A 23,220-nucleotide genomic window follows, 5' to 3' on the forward strand; every position below is an offset into this window, starting at 1 on the left:
CTGGATAATATTCAGGCATTAGTGGATTCCTCAGTGGCACGCTCTGTCCACTCAGCCTTGCAATCCGCTGTTACGGTATTGCAAGATAGTGTTTCTAGGTCAATTTCTATGGCTTTGGCTCATCCCACTACATCTAATCCAAAAACTCCCTCAGACCTATATTGGTCTCCTGAGACCTCTGTTTCTAAACTAGCTAAAGGATTTAATATCCATAAAAAAGCTAAAGCCAAGAGACATCATATCTCTGGTGACGGCATCCCTTCTAAAAAAACATCTAAAAAAGGGTCGCCAGGAGGATGTCCTTATTGATGCTCCTACTACTAGCCACATGACCTGTGTCCCCGAGACACATATTGTACCCTCAGCCCGTGAGGAAGAACATAACTTAAGGGCTCAAAAATCCGCGAAGCGGCAAAAACCGGACTCTTTCATTGAAATTGAGTCAGATGGTTCTTCTGATCCTCAGGATGATCTCTCTGAGGAAAGTGAATACCTCTCACAAGAGAGTGGAGAAATTATTGAAGACCCTGTCATACAGGAAGATTTTGCTCCATCCGAACAGGATGCAGCTTATTTTGATCCATCCCTGATCCGTCATCCCCGATCAGGTGAATGGTTACCTAATTCACTAATAGCACAATTCATGACAGCCAGAATCAATAAAGCACTTGATAGGTCTACTAGAAATAAGATGAAAGCCGAATGCCCTCGCCCCACTCTTCCCCATTATTCTTCTGTAACACCTGAAATTGACCCAATTCTAAACAAGTTTTTAATGAAAACGGGTAAAAACCCGAAAAAAGGAATTGACAGGAGTTTTAAATCCTGCCAAGACAAACTCCTTGATCTATTAGGCCCACTGAAGGGATGTTATTTGGGGATGATTTCATTCAACAGATGGGGAAGTATGTTGGCATGTTCTCCTCAATTACCAAAGCTCAATCTTCCCTAAAAAAGGTATTCTCCAATAGAGTTTTTACCAGGGCCGGAAAAGGCAGGAGCAGAGAGGCTCCTTCCAACAATACCAACCCCCCCAACCCTTCTACCCCACTCAACCCCCAAACCCCACTCCTTTTTTCCCCTATAGAGCCAGAACCTGGCGCCCCAGAGGTCAACGTGGAATCCCAAGAGCAAGACCTTCTTCAGGTAAGTCTTCCATTTTCTTTCCACAACATTCCATTGGGCATTTGTGATCATGCATTTTTTGAACAATTGGAGTATGATTACATCAGACTCCTGGATCCTGAATACAGTTTCAGGCTTCCACATAGACTTTGTATCCCCTCCTATTCAATACAATCCACCTCATCCAATCCAATTTTCAAAATCAGATCAATTCCTGATAGATACAGAGGTAAAAGACCTTATTACGAAGGCAGCTATTATACCCGTCCAACAAACTCATGTGAGTTTTCTCAGCAACCTATTTCTAGTAAGCAAAAAAGACGGAGGTCACAGACCTGTAATCAATTTACGACTACTCAACAATTTTGTTGTGTACAGACATTTCAAAATGGAAGGTATACACCTCCTAAGAGACCTATTACTAAAAAATGATTGGTTAATAAAAATCGATCTGAAGGATGCTTATCTGACTATCCCAATTCATCCTTCATCCCAACCATTTCTTCAATTTCCATGGAACAATCAGATATGGCAATTCACTTGCCTTCCATTCGGCCTATCTTCGGCCCCATGGTGCTTCACAAAACTTCTAAAACCGATTGTAGCACTTTTAAGAAGTCGAGGGGTACGCCTCATCATTTACCTCGACGACATACTTCTCATGGCACAATCTCCATCCCTTCTTCTCACACACAGGGACTGGACTTTATCTCTCCTATCCAATTTGGGATTTCTGATAAATTTCAAAAAATCTATATTAACTCCGTCCCAAGAATTAGAGTTTCTGGGTTTCTTAATAAACACTCAGTCAACTACTCTGAGTCTACCACCCAAGAAATTAAAAACTATTCGGAAAGAAATTCGCCAAATTCTCCAGAAAGATCTTATCTCTCTGAGATCCATTGCTCGAATAGTGGGTCTTCTATCAGCTTCGATTCAAGCTATCTTTCCAGCCCCTCTTCATTATCGAGCTCTTCAGCGATTGAAGATCCAGCATTTGAGGGATGGCCTGGGATACTCGGACGAGATTCGTTTATCGCAGGACGCCAAGGAAGAACTTCTTTGGTGGCTCTCCCATATCCAAACTTGGAATGGAAAAACCATTTTTTATCCGAACCCGGATATTATAATAGAATCGGACGCAAGTCTCTCAGGTTGGGGAGCTCGCTGCGGCTCCCTCTCTACTGGAGGGAAATGGTCTCCTTTCGAATCCCAGCTACACATCAACTGCTTAGAACTTTTAGCTGGGTCCTTCGCTCTAAAGAGTTTTGTCAAGAATTCATCTCACTGCTGTGTCTTACTTCGCATGGACAATATCTCCGCAGTCCAATATATAAATCATTTGGCGGAACGAATTCCAAGTCCCTTGCCGATATTGCCAAAGATTTTTGGCATTTCTGTCTAGACAGGCATATCATTTTGAAAGCGGAATACCTTCCAGGAATTTCCAACTCCATAGCGGATTGGAACTCTCGCTTTCTCACGGATTTCAGCGACTGGAAACTTCATCTTTCCATATTCCGGACAATCGATCAATTATGGGGCCCCCTCCAATTAGACATGTTCGCTTCTCGACTGAATCGTCAAATTCCTCAATTTTTCAGTTGGAGACCAGACCCGGATGCTCTAGGGTCAGACGCATTCCTACAATTTTGGCCTCCAGAAACTCTCTATGCATTTCCTCCCTTCAACCTAATTCCAAGACTTCTTCTTCAAGTATCAATTCGGAAATCTACTATGGTCACAATTCTTCCCTGGTGGCCAACTCAATCATGGTTCCCTCAACTTCTTCCACTATTAATAGATTACCCACGAATCCTTCCATCCCTTCCGGATCTACTGTTGGATCCTCTAATTCTCTCGGATCAATTAGTCCTAATTGCTTGTCTAATTTCAGGCACTCCAGATCACTCTCGCCATTTTCTCTCACAACTAGAGAACTCTTATCAGACGCTTGGGCTCCAGGCACCAAATCTGCTTACAGATCAGCCTGGAAAATTTGGCTTCATTGGTGCTCTCAATGGGACTTGGATCCCTTACAAACATCTATTTCCAACATCTTAAATTTCCTTTCCGCTTCCTTTGATTCCGGCAAAGCCTACAGGACCATAAATGTATAAAGATCCGCCATTTCTGCTAAACATTCTCTAATTGACTCTATCCCTGTTGGTAAACATCCTCTCGTTTGCAGACTGTTAAAGGGCATCCGTTTTCGTCGCCCTCCCTTACCAAGATATAACTCTACTTGGGACGTTAATCTTGTATTAAATCTTTTTACTTCTTGGGAAGACAATGATTTTCTCTCTCTTAAATTGCTTTCCTTTAAACTTACAGTTCTTTTGTGCATTTCTATCAAACGCATCTCTGATGTTAGAGCCCTTGATGTCTCTAGAAGACAATATTCTCCAGATGGGGTCATATTTACCGTTTATCGTCGTACCAAAACCAACTTACAGTCGGTATTTTATCCGTTTTTTCCTCATCACCCTAAACTCTGTGTGGTTCGTTGTTTACGTTCTTATGAATCTAAGACTGAATCTTTACGTTCTGCCTATTCCTCTCAGTTACTTATATCCTATTGTAAACCTCACAATGCTGTTTCTTCCACCACCTTAGCTCGTTGGGTTAAATTTACCATGACCATGGCAGGTATTGACACTTCAACATTCACGGCCCATTCTACTAGAGGCGCATCTTCCACAAAAATGTTTCAATCTGGTGCTTCCCTCTCTGATATAATCAAAGCTGCCAATTGGTCTTCGGACTCTACATTCAAAACATTCTACTTTAGACCTGATTCTCACGTTTCTATGGTTTTATTGTAGATTTATACTTATGTCCTTAGATGTATATATTTATTACTCTAGCTTTAAACAAGCATAATAGGAGCGTTTTGTCTTGTTATAAAATTGAAGATTTTCCTATCCTTGGTGAAGGAAAATATAGATTTTATTAAAGACAAAACGCGAGTATTATCCCTCCCTTATATCCCATCCCTATAACATTTCTAATTTATTTCACAGCTGTCTAAGATGACATCTTTCCAGACGACACTTCTGTTATTGGATGAAGTTTCTCCAATGGGCATGGATTCCTTCTCAGAGACCTACGTTTCAAGAACTCATACTATGTCACTTACTAGTCCAGCCTAACAAGCTGCCCATGTTTAAGGATGTTCTTTCCAGGAAATCCCTGTTATGTTATCGGACTTGTTTTTTCTTTATCATACTTCTACTACCTTCGCAGAAAAACAAGAGGAAGATATTATACAAACTGTCACCTTTATTATGTATCCTGTGTTACTATTGGTTAATGTGAAAGGTAGCATGTTTGGCTACGCTATACCTTACGTTTAAAGTTTTTCTCATACATATCATCTTATATATGTATTTTTCTTTTGCTGTTGAGTAAGTAAAAGAGGTTTAAAAAGCATAATACTCGCGTTTTGTCTTTAATAAAATCTATATTTTCCTTCACCAAGGATAGGAAAATCTTCAATTTTTATTAAATTATCAGTGTCTTCTGCCTAAAAGAAAGGTCTCCCTGAAGTGGTGTCCTCTACTGAAGAGGAATTCTCATCAGATTCAGCAGTCTCAGCAATTCCTTTCTCCTCTGACCCCCTTGGCTGCACAACTGTGGTAATAGGGGTATCAGGAGTAGGAGCAGAAGTAGGAGCAGAACTTAAAGCTGTTTTTAATTAATCCTGTATCTCCAGTCTAATTAAATCTTGCATAGAAGACAATAGCGAGGGGACTTCGGCTGAAAAAACCTTGGGCACACATGACGGACAGGTCATCTTTTCATAGCCCTGAGGTAACCTTGTTTTACATGTATTACATTCAAGGTGTTTGGATTTTCTAGGGGCATCACCCTAAAATGAAATAAGACCAAACTAGGTATTAAAAAAGATCCCCATAATTAAATGGATACACTCACTCAGGAAACGCTGGCTACAGAGGATGGGGTTTTCGCTGGCGATTCAGCAGGGTCCCGTCTGGGGTCCTCTTTGGAGCTCATGCTTGCAGACTGCTACTGCGGACTGGCTTTTACCACGGAAGATGATGTCCTGTGGGGCTGTGGCCAAAATACTATCACACTTCCGCACTGAGAAACGCCGTCAATGACGTCATATCCGGGTCGCGTCTCCTGACCCTGTGATGCATATCCAGCACCGACTCTACCTCCGGCGTCCCACTACCATGGAGACATGTGCAGAGAGAAACAGGAGGACTTCCTCTGTTACTCTGCCGCCTGCTCAGACCCACGCGTGACCCCGGACACCAGTGCTGACAATCAGGTAACGGGCAGGAATAGTGGAGCCAGACTATCTCCCAAACTAGGGAGACTGATCAGGATCTCCCATACATAGAGACTACGGTGATTTAAAATAGCTCCGGCGTGACCTCAGCATTCTTATCCAATAGACAGGGACTCCCGCCCCAGACAGGCTTCCTTAGGGACAGGAAACAGACTGAGGCCAAAGAGGAGGGTTCTTCATTTTATCCTCAAGGTTTCCTGTCCCTAGGGGCGGAGTCCCTCTCTCAGGTGGTGCTGTCATGGCGACCGGGAAACCGAGTAGGAGTTGTTGATGGCGAGTATGCGTGACAACCGCAGCCTGCAGGTCATCAACTGTCTTCTGAACCCTCGGTCAGAAAGTCTGGAGGTCTTAAACAGTAGTATGCAGGGTATCCGTCATCCGCCTGCACCACTTGGAGGTCCTGGCGCCAGGCAGATTTCAGCTCAATTGCTAAAGAAGAAAGGTCCTGTTTAGACAGGAGCAGAATGATGAGAGTCAAAGCTCCGGATGGCCACTTAAGATTTGAAAGGCCTCCGCATCCTCCGGGATGTTTTGACAGAGAACAGTAGTCTGGAGCCCAGGTAGCGGGTCCTGGCAAGGGTCCCAGGGAGGTGTCCTGAGCAGGGGTAGCAGGTTGTGCAGCTGCAGGCACAGGGTCCAAGTCAGTCCAAGTCAGCCAGGAAGACAAGCTGGAAGACCCCTATGAGGGGCTGGGAGATAGTCCAGAACACCCATTGGGTGACTGTTGCAGGCAGAATGGGTCAGGGGGGTGGTGTGGCCCCTAGCATGAGTAGGCAACCCCACAAGTCCAGAGGGCTTCTGAGGTGGGTGCAGGGTTCCAGGTGAAGCTGGGGCGTCTTCAGCAGAATGAAAGAGAATGGGAGTTCACAGGGCCCAAGGCATAGTCAGGTGGCGGGGTCACCGGAGCCAGAGCAGCCATTTCAGCTGAATCCTCCAGGTCGGCTGAAAGGGGCAGCAGACAGGGTACAGCAGTCGTCAAGACAGCTGTTGTGGCTGGAGAGCTGACAGGCGCTGCTTTACAGGGCAGCGGTTATTGCGGCCGTTCAGGATTGGAGCCATTCAGCCCCATGCTCCCTCGATATGGCGATTGCGCCAGAGAGCAAGGGAGGAGGGGAGCCTGGCACTCCGAATGCTCCAGATCCAGCAGGAGAGCAGTCACTGGGGGTGGGGAGAGCAAGGACTCACCCCGGTTACCACAGACAGGCGGCGCTGGGTCAGCTGCAGGTGATTGAGATGTCTGGGCGTCAGCCGGTGCCTGCAGAAAGGAGAGCTGCGTGGAGAAAGATGGCGCTGACCAGGAGTCACATGCTGGAGGTGAGGGGTCTGAGGGGCCAGGGGGGGAGAAAAAGTTGGAAATAGGGACCCAGGGGTCCCTTCAGCTTTAAAACTCTTTTTGGGCTTCATGGGTCCCATATTGGCAACGAAATCTCCCTCAATGCAGCAGTCAGGGACAAAGCTCACAGCAGCATGGCAGGTAACATCCATCCATCCAACCCCCCCCCCCCCCCCGCCAGGAAGAAGTTTATTAGTTTTCTTTCTCCTAACTACAGGATCTGGTTAAATGCTATCCATAGAAAACTATGAAGAAGTAAGCTGTAGAATGAGACAAAGGCGGAGAGAGACAAATCTAGTAAATCTTTTATCTCTTCTGAACTGTTTAGACAATAGAGTAACACAAATTAACAACTGGATTGAAGGTAAAAAAAAAAAAAATAAAATATGAAGGAAACCTTTGTTATGAATCACAGATTGAGGCACCTGGACCATATCCTACCATAATTAAATAAACATTCATATAAGAGTGCAAGATAGAGAAGTAACAGGGACGTCACTCACCGGGATGCAGTAAAAACGTTTCTTTTATTTCAACAGTGCACACATACGAGCACGAACATCGTGAGCCACAGCCAAACAGCCGTGAGCCGGGTAACAGCTGTGTCACGTGTCTTCACACGCTTCTTTAGGGTCTGAAGAAGCGTGGGAAGACACGTGACACAGCTGTTACCCGGCTCGGGGCTGTTTGGCTGTGGCTCCCGATGTTCGTGCTCGTATGTCTGCACTGTTGAAATAAAAGAAACGTTTTTACTGCATCCCGGTGAGTGACGTCCCTGTTACTTCTCTATCTTGCATGTTTGAAAAGTTTGCTCCAAGGGACTGGGAACCCAGTGGATCAGCAGTGATTCAGTGTTACGCATAGACTGTCTTGCCAATAAACTCGTTGCTTGCCAGCATTAGGAGTGGTCCGTTCACAGGTGTTTCTGAGGTTGCGGTGCCGACCGTACTGTTTCTTGCAACCATTATTCATATAAGAGTGTTGAAAGGAAATCAAGATACATTTTATAGCACACGATGGATAAAGCAATCAGGCCCAGGGCGTTATTCAGTTTCATAGTTTTAAAAGATATTAAAGGAGTACTCTAAGATAGGGGGGTAGTAAAAATTTCTTTCGTTTCAGGTACGCATCTGGCCATTGGTGTTATCCATTTTATACATCACATTCTGTTAATTTATATATCTCTTTACCTGTGTTTGTGATGGTCTGAAGTATGAATCAAAGCCATTCTGTAAAGAGTTAAGGAATGGTTGAACCTTGTAGAGTCCATGGATTGTTTGGCTGGAGCGAAAAGCAACAATATGGAAGAATTTGAGAATCTTCTCAAATCGTGATTGTGTCATAACAAGTGATATGCTTTTGTTGCTATAGAATCCACCACTCCATATGCTGAGCACAGATTCACAATGATGGGTACTAGTTGATATCATGTATCCCAGAAATGCTTTCATCTCAGCAAGAGTAACATCCACCCATGCATCATCACAACCAAATCTTTCTTGGAACTTCTTAGCATACATATTAGTCTGTGTCACCATGTTTTTTATCACGTTGTCAGGGACAAACAGTTGAAAAAAATCAATTGCACTGGAAATGGATGGCATTATACAGGTAGGCCCTGCAAACAATCAGAAATATAAATATTAATTTATTTTTTAACAACATTGTAACATTTATTATAGCATTGGTATTCTGCCTACATGATTATAATATGCTAAATATCTAACAAAATAAAATAGCGTTATGCAATCAAAGGCAAATAGAAATACGAAAAGGCATAACATTATTACATAGAAGCATAATATGGCCATGAACAAAAAGCCTAAATTCAATATACAACACATTTAAATAAATATTTAATAACATGTAAAAATAATTGTAAACTATAGTCACTCAAATGTCTGTATGTTAAGGTGAATAAACTGCCCAAGGGGTGATAAAGGGTGATATTAGAAATAATCTTAGCATTTTAACCCTTTTGATACTGCAATCAACAGTGACAATGGCAAGTGCTGTAAAAAAAAAAAAAAGGATGCTCCATTTTTCCTTTCATTGATGGTTAAATATGGCAGCCAGAGAATGGCATCCAACTGCCATATGCAGATAACAATTAAGTGTGCCTTGAAGGGTACTCCAGTGAATTAACCTTTTGTGAAACTTTTTTTTTTTTTTTAAGTTCCTCATTCCCGCACTGCTGCCGTAATCACTGAACAGTAACAAAGCATGGTCTAATTTAAGCCTGGTCTAATTGTTGTTCGTCAGTTATTCACTAAAGTCCAAACTAGGAAAAATTGTATCCGAATAAATAACATATAGGTGCTGCCCTAGTGTTTAAAAAGTTCCACAATTCAAAAAAGAAAGAAAAGAAAAAACACTCCAAGATGGCGTACACCAAATGATGAAAAATACAATACTTTATTAATTGCACATAGTTACATAGTTAGTACGGTCGAAAAAAGACATATGTCCATCAAGTTCAACCAGGGAATTAAGGGGTAGGGGTGTGGCGCGATATTGGGGAAGGGATGGGATTTTATATTTCTTCATAAGCATTAATGTTATTTTGTTCCATGAATGTATCTAATCCTGTTTTAAAGCTGTTAATTGTTCCTGCTGTGACCAGTTCCTGAGGTAGACCGTTCCATAAATTCACAGTCCTCACGGTAAAGAAGGCGTGTCGCCCCTTGAGACTAAACTTTTTCTTCTCCAGACGGAGGGAGTGCCCCCTCGTCCTTTGCGGGGGTTTAACCTGGAACAGTTTTTCTCCATATTTTTTGTATGGGCCATTAATATACTTATATACGTTTATCATATCCCCCCCTTAAACGTCTCTTCTCAAGACTAAACAATTGTAACTCCTTTAATCGCTCCTCATAGCTAAGATGTTCCATGCCCCATATTAGTTTAGTCGCGCGTCTCTGCACCCTTTCCAACTCCGCAGTGTCCCTTTTATGGACAGGTGCCCAAAACTGAACAGCATATTCCAGGTGAGGCCGTACCAATGCTTTATAAAGGGGGAGTATTATGTCCCTGTCCCTTGAGTCCATGCCTCTTTTGATACATGACAATATCCTGCCGGCTTTGGAAGCAGCAGCCTGACATTGCATGCTATTCTGTAGTCTGTGATCTACAAGTACACCCAGATCCTTCTCTACCAGTGACTCTGACAGTTTAATCCCCCCTAAGACATACGATGCATGCAGGTTATTAGTACCCAGATGCATAACTTTACATTTATCCACATTGAACCTCATTTGCCAAGTGGATGCCCAGACACTTAGTCTATCCAAGTCATCTTGTAACTTATGCACATCCTCTATAGACTGTACCGTGCTACAAAGCTTGGTGTCATCTGCAAAGATAGAAACAGAGCTGTTAATACCATCCTCTATATCATTGATAAATAAATTAAACAACAGCAGGCCCAGTACATAATACACTATACATGAAAAACCCTATAAAATCTATTAAAACATGCCCATGAAAGGCAAAAAACTCCACATGGGGTGGGGGCCATGGATCCCACCCCCTGGGCACTCAAACCCCAATACTGTGTTTGCAAAGGTCCCCAATAAATTGCCTGTATAGTATACAGTCCTATGTAAATCCAACTCCTGCCTAGCAGAACCCAGTCACAGTTAACCCCTACAGGACCCATGACGTAAATATATTTCATGAGTCCGCTCCCGTTCAATAAACACCATAGCGGGTACGGCCGGGACCCGTGGCTAATAGTGCGCGGCACTGATCGCGGTGCAGCGCTATCAACCCTTTAGACGCGGTGTTCAAAGTTGTATCGCCGCGTCTAAAGTGAAACTAAAACGTTGCCATTAGCTCAGGGAACTGTTCGGGATCGCCAAATGACTGCTCAGTGCCTGAGATCCAGGCATGAGCAGTCAAGCGGCAGAATCATCGATCAATGGTTTCCTATGAGAAACCATTGAACGATGTAAAAGATCAGTGTGTGCAGTGTTATAGCCCCCTATGAAACAAAAGTGAATAAAGATCATTTAACCCCTTCCCTAATAAAAGTTTGAATCACCCCCCTTTTACTATTTAAAAAAAAAAAAAAAACTGTGTAAATAAAAATAAACATATCTGGTATCGCCGCGTGTGGGAAATGTCCGAATTATAAAAATAAAAGACCGCACGGTCAATGGCGTACGTGCTTAAAATGTCCAAAGTCCAAAATAGTGTATTTTTGGTCAATTGTTATATCATGAAAAAATGAATAAAAAGCGATCAAAAAGTCCGATCAATACAAAAATGGTTCTGCTAAAAACTGCAGATCACGGCGCAAAAAATGAGCCCTCATACTGCCCCAAATGCGGAAAGATAAATTTTCCTGCATGTAGTTATGATTTTTTCCAGAAGTACGACAAAATCAAACCTACATAAGTAGGGTATCATTTTAATCGTATGGACCTACAGAATAAATAGAAGGTGTCATTTTCCCCCTGAAGGGATAGGAGTGAGGTGGCAGGGGTGCCACCCCTCCTATCCCTGTTATTTCTCATCTAGAAGCGACAACCAATAGCAGATTGGGGGCAGGGGGTGGGGGTAACTTCCGATTTCCCCATTCTGCCCACCCACAATAGGCGGGGCAGAATGGGGAAACCGACAGAGGACCAGTGCCGAAGTCCATTCACCCACCCGGCGGCAGTGGGCGGTGATCAGCGGGCAGCGATTTCATGCGGCTGGCTCCCTGGATCCTATGGAAGCTGGTGAGTTGCTTAGCAACATCTGGAGGTCTACAGTCTAAGCCCTCCAGATGTTGCAAAACTACAACTCCTAGCATGCCCAAACAGCTGTTTGCTGTTTGGGCATGCTGGGATTTATAGTTTTGCAACAGCTGGAGGGCTGCAGTTTGGAGATCACTGTGCAGTGATCTCTAAACAGTAGCCTTCTAGATCTTGCAAAACTATAAATCCCAGCATGCCCAAACAGCAGTTTTCTGTCTGGGCATGCTGGAATTTGTAGTTTTGGAACATCTGGAGGGCCACAGTTCGGAGATCACTGTGCAGTAATCTCTAAACTGTAGCCCTCCAGATGATGCAAAACTGCAAATCCCAGCATGCCCAAACAGCATGCTAGGAGTTGTAGTTGCGTACCTCCAGCTGTTGCATAACTACATCTCCCAGCATGCCCTTCGGTGATCAGTACATGCTGAGAGTTTTAGATTTCCAACAGCTGGAAGCACACTGGTTGGAAAATAGAGTTAGGTAACAGAACCTGGAGGTTTTCCAACCAGTGTGCCTCCAGCTGTTGCAAAAGTACATCTCCCAGCATGCACGGTCTGTCAGTACATGCTGGGAGTTTTGGTTTTGAACCCCCCCCCCCCCCCCCATGTGACACACGGGCAGGTTTACAGTAAGTTTCCTGCTTCAAGTATGAGCTACGGCGAAAACCCTGCAAACTCACTGTAAACCACCGCCCATGTGAATGTACCCTAAAAACACTACACTAACAACATAAAGGGTAAAACGCTACATATACACCCACTTACACTGTCCCCCCCCAATAAAAATGAAAAACGTATTGTACGTAAGCGTTTCCAAAACGGAGCCTCCAGCTGTTGCAAAACAACAACTCCCAGCATTTCCGGACAGCCATTGACTGTCCAGGCATGCTGGGAGTTTAACAACAGGTGGAGGCACGCTGTTAGGGGTATTCTACGCCAATGATTCCCAATGTCCACACATGGGGTATTTCCATACTCAGAAGAAATGTGGTTACAAATTTTGGGGTTAATTTTCTCCTATTACCCCTTGTAAAAATGTAAAATATGGGGGGGGGGGAAACAGCATATTAGTGAAAAAACGTTTTTTTCATTTACACATCCAACTTTAACAAAAAGACGTGAAATACCTGTGAGGTGTTAAGGCTCACTGAACCCCTTGTTATGTTCCTTGAGGGGTGTAATTTCCAAAACAGTATGCCATGTGTTTTTTTTTTTTTGTTCTGGCACCACAGGGGCTTCCTAAATGCGACATGCCCCCCAAAAACTATTTCAGCAAAATTTGCTTTCCAAATGCCAAATGTGACTCCTTCTCTTCTGAGCATTGTAGTTTGCCCGCAAAGCATTTTAAGTCCTAACATGGTTATTTCCATACTCAAAAGAGATGGGGTTACAAATTGCGGGTGGCATTTTCTCCCATTACCCTTTATAAAAATGGTAAATTTGGGGAAAAAACTGCACTTTAGTGAAAAAATTTTTTTTTTTCATTTACACATCCGACTTTAAATGGGCACTGTCATGAAAAATAATTTTTGATATGTTGTAGTACTCAAGTACTACAACATATTTCTAATATACTTTTATTAAAAAAAATGCTTTTAAAACATTTTAAAAGCAATTTGAAAATTGGCCACTAGGGGGCGCCCTCCTAGTGGCCGAATGCAGTGCGGAGTGACGTCACTGCAAAATTCCGACTGATTCCGGCAGGGCATCAGTCGAAATTTTGCGCAGGCGCAGTAACAGCCAGGGCTCCGCATTGGCTTCCCGCACTCGCCGACGGCCCTGCTGCAAGGTGCGGGCGGCGCGGGGGGTTGGCTGCTACAGCAAGGTGCGGGAAGTGCTGCTCCAAGGTATGGGGGGGATAGGGGGAGCTGCTGCAAGGTGCTGGGCGCTGCTGCAAGGTACGAGCGGGATGGGGGGCGCTGCTGCAAGGTACGGGGGAGGATGGGGGGCGCTGCTGCAAGGTACGGGGGGGGGGGTTTACTTACCGAGCGGCAGGAAGAGTCTCCCCCGCACCCGTCCCTCCCGCATCGGCTCCTGGCTCACTCCTTCCCCCATGAAACTCCTGTCCTGGGTGCCTCCAGTTGTTTTACCACTACAACTCCCAGCATGCCCTGACAGCCAATAGATGTCAGGGCATGCTGGGAGTTGTAGTGGTGAAACAGCTGGAGGCACCCTGTTGGGAGAACTAAGGGCGGAAGTCCCCCCCAGCAGGCATCAGTGACGTGGTGCCTGCTGGGGAAGTCTGCCTGGTAGTGAGCACACTACCAGGCAGACTAAATGCCATTTTAAAAATAGTAAAAAAAATAAATAAAGGCAGGGAGGGTGTTAGGGATAGAAGTGCAATAGGCAAGGACAGAAAAAAAAAATCATGATGGTGGGAGCTACCCTTTAACGAAAAGTCATCAAACACCTGTGGGGTGTTAAGGCTCACTGGACCCCTTGTTATGTGCCTTAAGGGGTGTAGTTTCCAAAATGGTATGCCATGTGGGGGGATTTCTGCTGTTCTGGCACCATAGGGGCTTCCTAAATGTGACATGCCCCCTTACCCCCTTACTCAAGAGAAATTGGGTTACAAATTTTAGGAAGATTTCTCTACTTTTACCCCTTGTAAAAATTAAAAAAAACTGGGTTTACAAGAACATGCGAGTGTAAAAATTTAAGATTTTGAATTTTCTCCTTCACTTTGCTGCTATTCCTGTGAAACACCTAAAGGGTTAACACGCTTACTGAATGTCATTTTGAATACTTTGGGGGTGCAGTTTTTATAATTGGGTAATTTGTGGGGTATTTCTAATAAGAAGGCCCTTCAAATCCGCTTCAAAACTGGTCCCTGAAAAATTCCGCTTTTGAAAATTTTGTGAAAAATTGGAAAATTGCTGCTATACTTTGAAGCCCTCTGATGTCTTCCAAAAGTAAAAACATGTCAACTTTATGATGCAAATATAAAGTAGAAATATTGTATATGTGAATCAATATATATTTTATTTGAAATATTCATTTTCCTTACAAGCAGAGAGCTTCAAAGTTAGAAAAATGCAAAATTTTCAATTATTTCATAACATTTTTGAATTTTCCACCAAGAAATGATGCAAGTATCGACAAAATGTTACCACTAACATAAAGTAGAATATGTCACGGAAAAACAATCTCAGAATCAGAATGAAAGATAAAAGCATCCCAGAGTTATTAATGCTTAAAGTGAAAGTGGTCAGATTTGCAAAAAACGCTCTGGTCCTACAGTGAAATATGGCCTGGTCCTTAAGGGGTTAAAGGGGTACTACTGTGCTGAAAACTTATCCCCTGTCCAAAGGATAGGGGATAAGTTGCCTGATCGCGCAGGGTCCCGCCGCTGGGGACCCCCGCGATCTTGCACGCAGCACCCCGCTCTCATCAGGCCCCGGAGCGAACATCCACTCGGGGTCTGATGACGGGGCCGGTGATCGTGATGTCACAGTTCCGCCCCAGTGTGATGTCACGCCCCGCCCCCTCAATGCAAGTCTATGGCAGGGGCAAGACAGCTGTCTCGCCCCCTGCAATAGACTTACATTGAGGGGGTGGAGCGTGACATCACATGGGCGCGGAGCCGTGACATCACGATACTCCGGCCCCGTGATCGGCAGTCATCAGACCCGGAGCTATGTTCGCTCCGGGGCCTTCTGGGGTGCTGCGTGCGAGATCGTGGGAGTCCCCAGTGGTGGGACAACTTATCAGGCAACCTTTAGATAGGGGATAAGTTGTCAGCACGTTAGTACCCCTTTAACGACGCAGGACGTATATTTACGTCCTGCGCCAGCTCCCGCGATATGATGCTCATCAACGGCCGGGACCCGCAGCTAATACCACACATCGCCGATCGCGGCGATGTGCGGTATTAATCCTTTAGAAGCGGTGGTCAAAGCTGACCGCCGCTTCTAAAGTGAAAGTGAAAGTGACCCGGCTGCTCAGTTGGGCTGTTCGGGACCGCCGCGGTGAAATCGCGGTGTCCCTAACAGCTTGCAGGACACCGGGAGGGCCCTAACCTGCCTCCTCGGTGTCCGATCGGCGAATGACTGCTCCGTGCCTGAGATCCAGGAGCAGTCAAGCGCCGATAACACTGATCACAGGCGTGTTAATACATGCCTGTGATCTGTGTAGAAGATCAGTGTGTGCAGTGTTATAGGTCCCTATGGGACCTATAACACTGCAAAAAAAAAGTAAAAAAAAAGTGTTAATAAAGGTCATTTAACCCCTTCCCTAATAAAAGTTTGAATCACCCCCCTTTTCCCATAAAAAAAATAAAACAGTGTAAAAAAAAAAAAATAAACATATGTGGTATTGCCGCGTGCGTACATGTCCGAACTATAAAAATATATAATTAATTAAACCGCACGGTCAATGGCGTACGTGCAAAAAAATTCCAAAGTCCAAAAGAGCGCATTTTTGGTCACTTTTTATACCATTAAAAAATGAATAAAAAGTGATCAAAAAGTCCGATCAAAACAAAAATCATACTGATAAAAACTTCAGATCACAGCGCAAAAAATTAGTCCTCATACCGCCCTGTACGTGGAATAATTAAAAAGTTATAGGGGTAAGAAGATGACATTTTTAAACGTATACATTGTAGTTATGATTTTTTTCAGAAGTGCGACAAAATCAAACCTATATAAGTAGGGTATCATTTTAACCGTATGGACCTACAGAATAATGATAAGGTGTAATTTTTACCGAAATATGCACTGCATAGAAACGGAAGCCCCCAACAGTTACAAAATGGCGTTTTTTCTTCGATTTTGTCGCACAATGATTTTTTTTTCCGTTTCGTCGTGCATTTTTGGGTAAAATGACTAATGTCACTGCAAAGTAGAATTGGCGACGCAAACAATAAGCCATAATATGGATTTCTAGGTGGAAAATTGAAAGGGTTATGATTTTTAAAAGGTAAGGAGGAAAAAACAAAAGTGCAAAAACGGAAAAACCCTGAGTCCTTAAGGGGTTAATGGATGTTGAATTAACGGATTCTATTTTCCATCATATGTGCAATAACTGCCAATTTTTCATTGGTAACAGTAGAACACGTTATAACAAAATCTGCTGATTTTTAACTGTATAATTGCCATTTAACAGCTGAAAAAATGAAAATTTTACTGTATGCGAACATAGCTTAAACAGGGATTGTATATTTTTACTTGCTCAGGAAAGCCTGATATGTGAAAATTTGTAAGGCTCAGACAGTTTTCAAAATTATCTTCCTGCAGTGCCCATGCTGCAGTCTCTTTTACCAGTGCAGATATTTTGTAAGGCATGGGACCAGATAGGTATATCAGCTGAGAGACTCGAGTTTGGCTGCTTTTCTACTTGGCAGTTTTTGGAAAACTGCAGCTGCAGTTTTTGAGCCAAAGTCAGAAATGAATCCATGATAAACAAGTTTAATCCATTCCTTTATATTTCCCTTTGAACATACTTCTGTCTTTAGTTCAAGAACTGCAGTGGCAGTTTAAAAAAAAAAAAATACCAATTGGAAATGTAACCTTAGTGCCACAGAGGTTCAGGTACATCGACTTTTACCACCTCAAGTTGGCCTGAGGTAATAAATGCTTGAATAGCTCCCTGTACATAGAGAGAGTGTGAGAGTTCAGGCTCCTACTCCTCTGTTTTAGAAATCACAGGTTGACTGGGTCTGATGCCCAAAATGTGTGTGAAATGTCAGTACCATGCTCTAAGTTACCCATGGCATATTCTGTAACTCCTTAAAAGGGTACTCCCTTGGAAAACTTTTTTTTTTTTTTTTTTTAAATCCACTGGTGCCAGAAAGTTAAACAGATTTGTAAATGACTTCTATTAAAAAATCTTAATACTTTCAGTACTTATTAGCTGCTGAATACTACAGAGGAAATGGTTTTCTTTTTGGAACACAGAGCTCTCTGCTGACATCATGACCACAGTGCTCTCTGCAGACATCTCTGTCCATTTTAAGAACTGTCCAGAGTAGGAGAAAATCCCCATAGCAAACATATGCTGCTCTGGACAGTTCCTATAATGGACAGAGATGTCAGCAGAGAGCATTGTGGTCATGATATCAGTAGAGAGCTCTGTGTTCCAAAAAGAAAACCATTTCCTCTGTAGTATACAGACCCTAAAAAGTACTGGAAAGATTAAGATTTTTTAATAGAAGTAATTTACAAATGTGTTTAACTTTCTGGCACCAGTTTATTTAAAAAAATTAGTTTTCCACTGGAGTACCCCTTTAACCCCTTAAGGACCAAGGACGTAAAGGTACGCCTTTGCTCCCTGGTACTTAAGGACCAAGGGCGTACCTGTAAGTCCGTGGGAATTTAGGTCACCGCCGTGTGCCGGGAGGAGACCGGACCAGGGTGACTGCTGATATTGATCAGCAGGCACCCCGAGCAAAAATGCCCAGGGGGGTCACCATAGACCCGTATGACCCGGAAAAACCGCAAATCCCAAGTGTGATTTCACTTGCAATTTGCGCCGATCGTCGACCCCCGCCCCCCATGTCGGCGATCGGTGCAAATTGCAAGTGAAATCACACTTGGGATTTGCGGTTTTTCCGGGTCATACGGGTCTATGGTGACAGGGTGCAACATTTGGAGGTCCACAGTTTGGAGATCACTGTGCAGTGGTCTCTAAACTATAGCCCTCCAGATGTTGCAAAACTGCAAATCCCAGCATGCCCAAACAGCAAACAGCTGTCTCGGCATGCTGGGAGTTGTAGTTGCGTACCTCCAGCTGTTGCATGCTATTCGGCGATCGTACATGCTGGGAGTTGTAGTTTTGCAACAGCTGGAGGCACACTGGTTGGAAAATACTGAGTTAGGTAACAGAACCTAACTGAAGGTTTTCCAACCAGTGTGCCTCCAGCTGTTGCAAAAGTACAACTCCTAGCATGCACGGTCTGTCAGTACAGGCTGAGAGTTGTAGTTTTGAAACAGATGGAGGTTTGCCCCCCCCCCCCCCCATGTGAATGTACACGGTACATTCACACGGGCAGGTTTACAGTAAGTTTCCTGCTTCAAGTATAGGCTGCGGCAAATTTTTCGCCACAGCGCAAACTCCTAGCGGTAAATTCACTGTAAACCCCCGCCAGTGTGAATGTACCCTAAAAACACTACACTACACTAACACAAAATAAAGGGTAAAACACTACATATACACCCCCTTACACTGCCCCCCCCCCCAATAAAAATGAAAAATATATCATACGGCAGTGTTTCCAAAATGGAGCCTCCAGCTGTTGCAAAACAACAACTCCCAGCATTTCCAGACAGCCAGTGACTGTCCAGGCATGCTGGGAGTTTAGCAACAGCTGGAGGCACCCTGTTTGGGAATCACTGGCGTAGAATACTCCTATGTCCACCCCTATGCAATCCCTAATTTAGTCCTCAAATGCGCATGGCGCTCTCTCACTTCAGAGCCCTGTCGTATTTCAAGGAAACAGTTTAGTGCCACATATGGGGTATTTCCATACTCAGGAGAAATTGCACTGCAAATTTTGGGGGGCTTTTTCTCCTTTTACCCCTTATGAAAAGGAAAAGATGGGGGCTACACCAGCTTGTTAGTGTAAAAAAATTTTTTACACTAACATGCTGGTGTTGCCCTTTACTTTTTAATTTTCACAAGAGGTAATAGGAAAAAAAGACCCCCAAAATTAAGGCAATTTCTCCTGAGTACGGACATACCTCATATCTTGGCGTAAAATGCTCTGCGGATGCACAACAAGGCTCAGGAGTGAGAGCGCACTATGTACATTTGAGACCTAATTTGGTGATTTGCACAGGGTTCTGACATAAACGCAAAAAAAAATTTATACCCACATGTGACCCTATTTTGGAAACTACACCCCTCACAGAACGTAACTAGGGGTATAGTGAGCCTTAACACCCCACAGGTGTTTGATAAATTTTCATTAAAGCTGGATGGGAAAATTAAAAACAACATTTTTTTTTCTCTAAAATGCTGGTGTTACCCAAAAGTTTTCATTTTCACAAGGGAAAATAGGAAAAAAGCCCCCCAATATTTGTAGCCCCATTTCTTCAGAGTAAGAACATACCTCATATGTGGATGCAAAGTGCTCTGCGGGCGAAACTACAATGCTCAGAAGAGAAGGAGCGCCATTGGGATTTTGAAAAGAAAATCTGTCCGGAATTGAAGGCCACGTATGTTTACAAAGCCCCCATAGTGCCAGAACAATGGACCCCTCCCACATTTAATTTTTCATTTGCACAGCCCACTGTTCCAAAGATCTGTCAAACACCAGTGGGGTGTGAATACTCACTGCACCCCTTTTAAAATTATGTGAGGGGTGTAGTTTCCAAAATGGGGTCACATGTGGGGGGGGGGGGTACACTGTTCTGGCACCACGGGGGGCTTTGTAAATGCACTTGGCATCTGACTTCTTTTCCAAACAAATTGCCTTTTCAAGAGCTCTTCCTCTTCTGAGCATTGTAGTGCGTCAGCAGAGTACTTAACGTCCACACGTGGGGTATTTTCAGACTAAGAAGAAATGGGGTTACAAATTGTGTGGGTAATTCTCTCCTATTACCCCTTGTAAAAATGTACAATTTGGGAAAAAAACTGCATTTTGGTGTAAAAAAATTTTTTTTTTCATTTACACATTCAACTTTAAGAGTGCGTTCACACGGAGTAATTCAAGAGGAATTTACTCGAGTAATTCCTCTTGAATTCTCCGCTACAAATTAATGCACATCTCCTCTGCCCTTTGACTTTAATGTTATTTCTGCTGGCCTGTTCACACTGCGGAAATTCTGCTAGCAGAATTCCGACGCTGAATTCCGTTCCGCTTGAAGAAAGAACATGTTCATTCTTCAAGCGGAATCCGCTAGCAGAAATCAATTGAAATCAATGGTAAAAAAAAATTCCGCCCGACATCGTTTTCGCGCGGAATTTGCGCGCAATTTGCAGGCAATTTGCGCGCAATTTGGGTGGAAATGGCTGAAAAACCCTTCACTTCTTTCTCCCCCATGTCCGCGTGCAATTCTGCGCAAATTGCACGCGAATTTCCCGCAAAAAAAAAAAAAATTCCGCCCGTAAATTTTTCAGCGTGAATTACTTCATTTACTCCGTGTGAACGCACCCTAACAAAAAGGCGTGAAATACCTGTGAGGTGTTTAGGCTCCCTGTACCCCTTGTTACGTTCCTTGAGGGGTGTAGTTTCCAAAATAGTATACCATGTTTTTTGTTTTTTTTTGCTGTTCTGGCACCATAGGGGCTTCCTTAAATGCGAAATGCCCCATTTAAGCAAACTTCCTTTCCAAAAGCCAAATGTGACTCCTCTTCTGAGCATTGTAGTTTGCCCGCAGAGCATTTTCTGCCCTAACATGGGGTATTTCCATACCTGTGAGGTGTTTAGGCTCCCTGTACCCCATGTTACGTTCCTTGACGCGTGTAGTTTCCAAAATAGTATACCATGTTTTTTTTTTTGTTTTTTTTTTTGCTGTTCTGGCACCCTTTCCAAAAGCCAAATGTGACTCCTTCTCTTCTGAGCATTTGCCCGCAGAGCATTTCCTGTCCTAACATGGGGTATTTCCATACTCCGAAGAGATGGGGTTACAAATTTTGGGGGGCATTTTCTCCCTTTATAAAAATGGTAAATTTGGGGAAAAAACTGCACTTTATTGAAATTTCTTTTTTTCATTTACACATCCGATTTTAACGAAAAGTCATCAAACACCTGTGGGGTGTTAAGGCTAACTGGACCCCTTGTTACGTGCCTTGAGGGGTGTAGTTTCTAAAATAGTATGCCATGTGGGGGTTTTCTGCTGTTCTGGCACCATAAGGGCTTCCTAAATGTGACATGCCCCCCAAAAACCATTTCAGAAAAAAACAAACTCTCCAAAATCCCATTGTCGCTCCTTCCCTTCTGAGCCCTCTATTGTGCCCGCCGAACACTTGACATACACATATGAGGTATTTCCTTACTCAAGAGAAATTGGGTTACTAATTTTGAGAGGATTTTTCTACTTTTACCTCTTGTAAAAATTCAAAAACTGTGTCTACAAGAACATGCAAGTGTAAAAAATGAAGATTTAGAATTTTATCCTTTATTTTGCTGTTATTCCTGTGAAACACCTAAAGGGTTATCACACTTACTGAATGTCATTTTGAATACTTTGAGGGGTGCAGGTTTTATGATGGGTTCATTTGTGGGGTATTTCTAATAGGAAGGTGCTTCAAATCCACTTCAAACCTGAACTGGTCCATGAAAAATTCAGATTTTGAAAATTTTGTGAAAAATTGGAAAATTGCTGCTATACTTTGAAGCTCTCTAATGTTTTCCAAAACTAAAAACATGTCAACTTTATGATGCAAACATAAAGTAGATATATTGTATTTGTGAATCAAAATATAATTTATTTGGGATGTCCATTTTCCTTACAAGCAGAGAGCTTCAAAGTTAGAAAAATGCTAAAATTTCAATTTTTTCATAAAATTTTGGAATTTTTAACCATGAAATGATGCAAGTATCGACAAAAAATTACATCTAACATAAAGTAGAATATGTCACGAAAAAACTCTCTCTGAATCAGAATGAAAGGTAAAAACATCCCAGAGTTATTAATGCTTAAAGTGAAAGTGGTCAGATGTGCAAAAAAATGCTCTGGTCCTACAGTGAAAATTGGCCTGGTCCTTAAAGGGTTAAGGACCAAAAGGTTTTTTCATTTTTGTACTTTTGAATTTCCCACCTCACCTTCTTAACAGCAGCACTCTTTCAATTTTGCACCTACAGACCCAAATGAGGGCTTGTTTTTTGCAATATCAATTTTACTTTGTAAATACATCAACCAATTCACCACAAAATTCTGGGGCAAGATTGAAAAAAAAAAAGCCATTTTGTAATTTTGGGGGCTTACGATTCTACGCAGTGCACTTTTCTGTGAAATGTAGGTTTTATTTTACAACTTTAAAAAAATTAGAAATAACTACATGCACCAAAATCAGTATGTTTAAAATTGTCATCTTCTGACCCCTATAAGGCTAGGTTCAGACTACGGAATTTCCAACAGAAATTCAGACGTAAAATTTCCGTCAGAAATTCTGCTTGCTAAAATTTCTAGTGTAGTGAATGCTTTGAAACTCTGCTAGAAAATTTCCACCTGAAGAAAGGGGTTGCTCTTTCTTCAGGCGGAAATCTGAGCGGAACACATAGCAGTCTATAGGAGACTGCAGTGTCTGCGCGGTCCTAGCGCCGACTAATTCAGTCGGCGTAGGCGGAACTCGGAATCTCCGGGCGGAAATTTTCTGCCCGGAGATTCCGTAGTCTGAACCTAGCCTAACTTTTTTATTTTTCCATATACAGGGATAATATTTTGCGCCGTGATCCGAAGTTTTTGTTAGTACCATTTTTGTTTTGATGGGACTTTTTGATTGCTTTTTATTAATTTTTTTAGGGTATAAAAAAGTGACCAAAAATAAGCAATTTTGGATTTTGGATTTTTTTTTACATGTATGCCATTGACCAAGCGGTTTAATTAACGTAAAATTTTTATAGTTGGGACATTTACGCACGTGGTGATACCACATGTTTATTTTTATTTATATATATATATATATTTTTTTATGGGAAAAGGAGGGTGGTTAAAACTTCGAACACCGATCGGACAGAGAGGTGGAAGGCAAGCGCCCTCCCGCTGTCCTCTCAGCTGTTCGGGACTCAGTGATTTCACCACAGCGGTCCCGAACAGC

At 42.9% G+C, this 23,220-nt stretch overlaps 1 protein-coding gene across 3 annotated transcripts in view; it reads right to left on the reverse strand.

Moving 5' to 3' along the window:
• The window catches only part of PGBD5 (piggyBac transposable element derived 5), a 442,361-nt gene that overhangs the window by 311,443 nt on the left and 107,698 nt on the right, over nucleotides 1-23,220 (reverse strand). For all 3 annotated transcript variants that reach the window (XM_056566918.1, XM_056566919.1, XM_056566920.1), the window contains one exon: nucleotides 7,967-8,394. In XM_056566918.1, the coding sequence (XP_056422893.1) occupies nucleotides 7,967-8,394 (428 nt within the window). The remainder of the gene's footprint in view (nucleotides 1-7,966; nucleotides 8,395-23,220) is intronic.

This window comes from Hyla sarda, chromosome 3, assembly GCF_029499605.1.
Source record: "Hyla sarda isolate aHylSar1 chromosome 3, aHylSar1.hap1, whole genome shotgun sequence".
Classification (NCBI taxonomy): Eukaryota; Metazoa; Chordata; class Amphibia; order Anura; family Hylidae; genus Hyla; species Hyla sarda.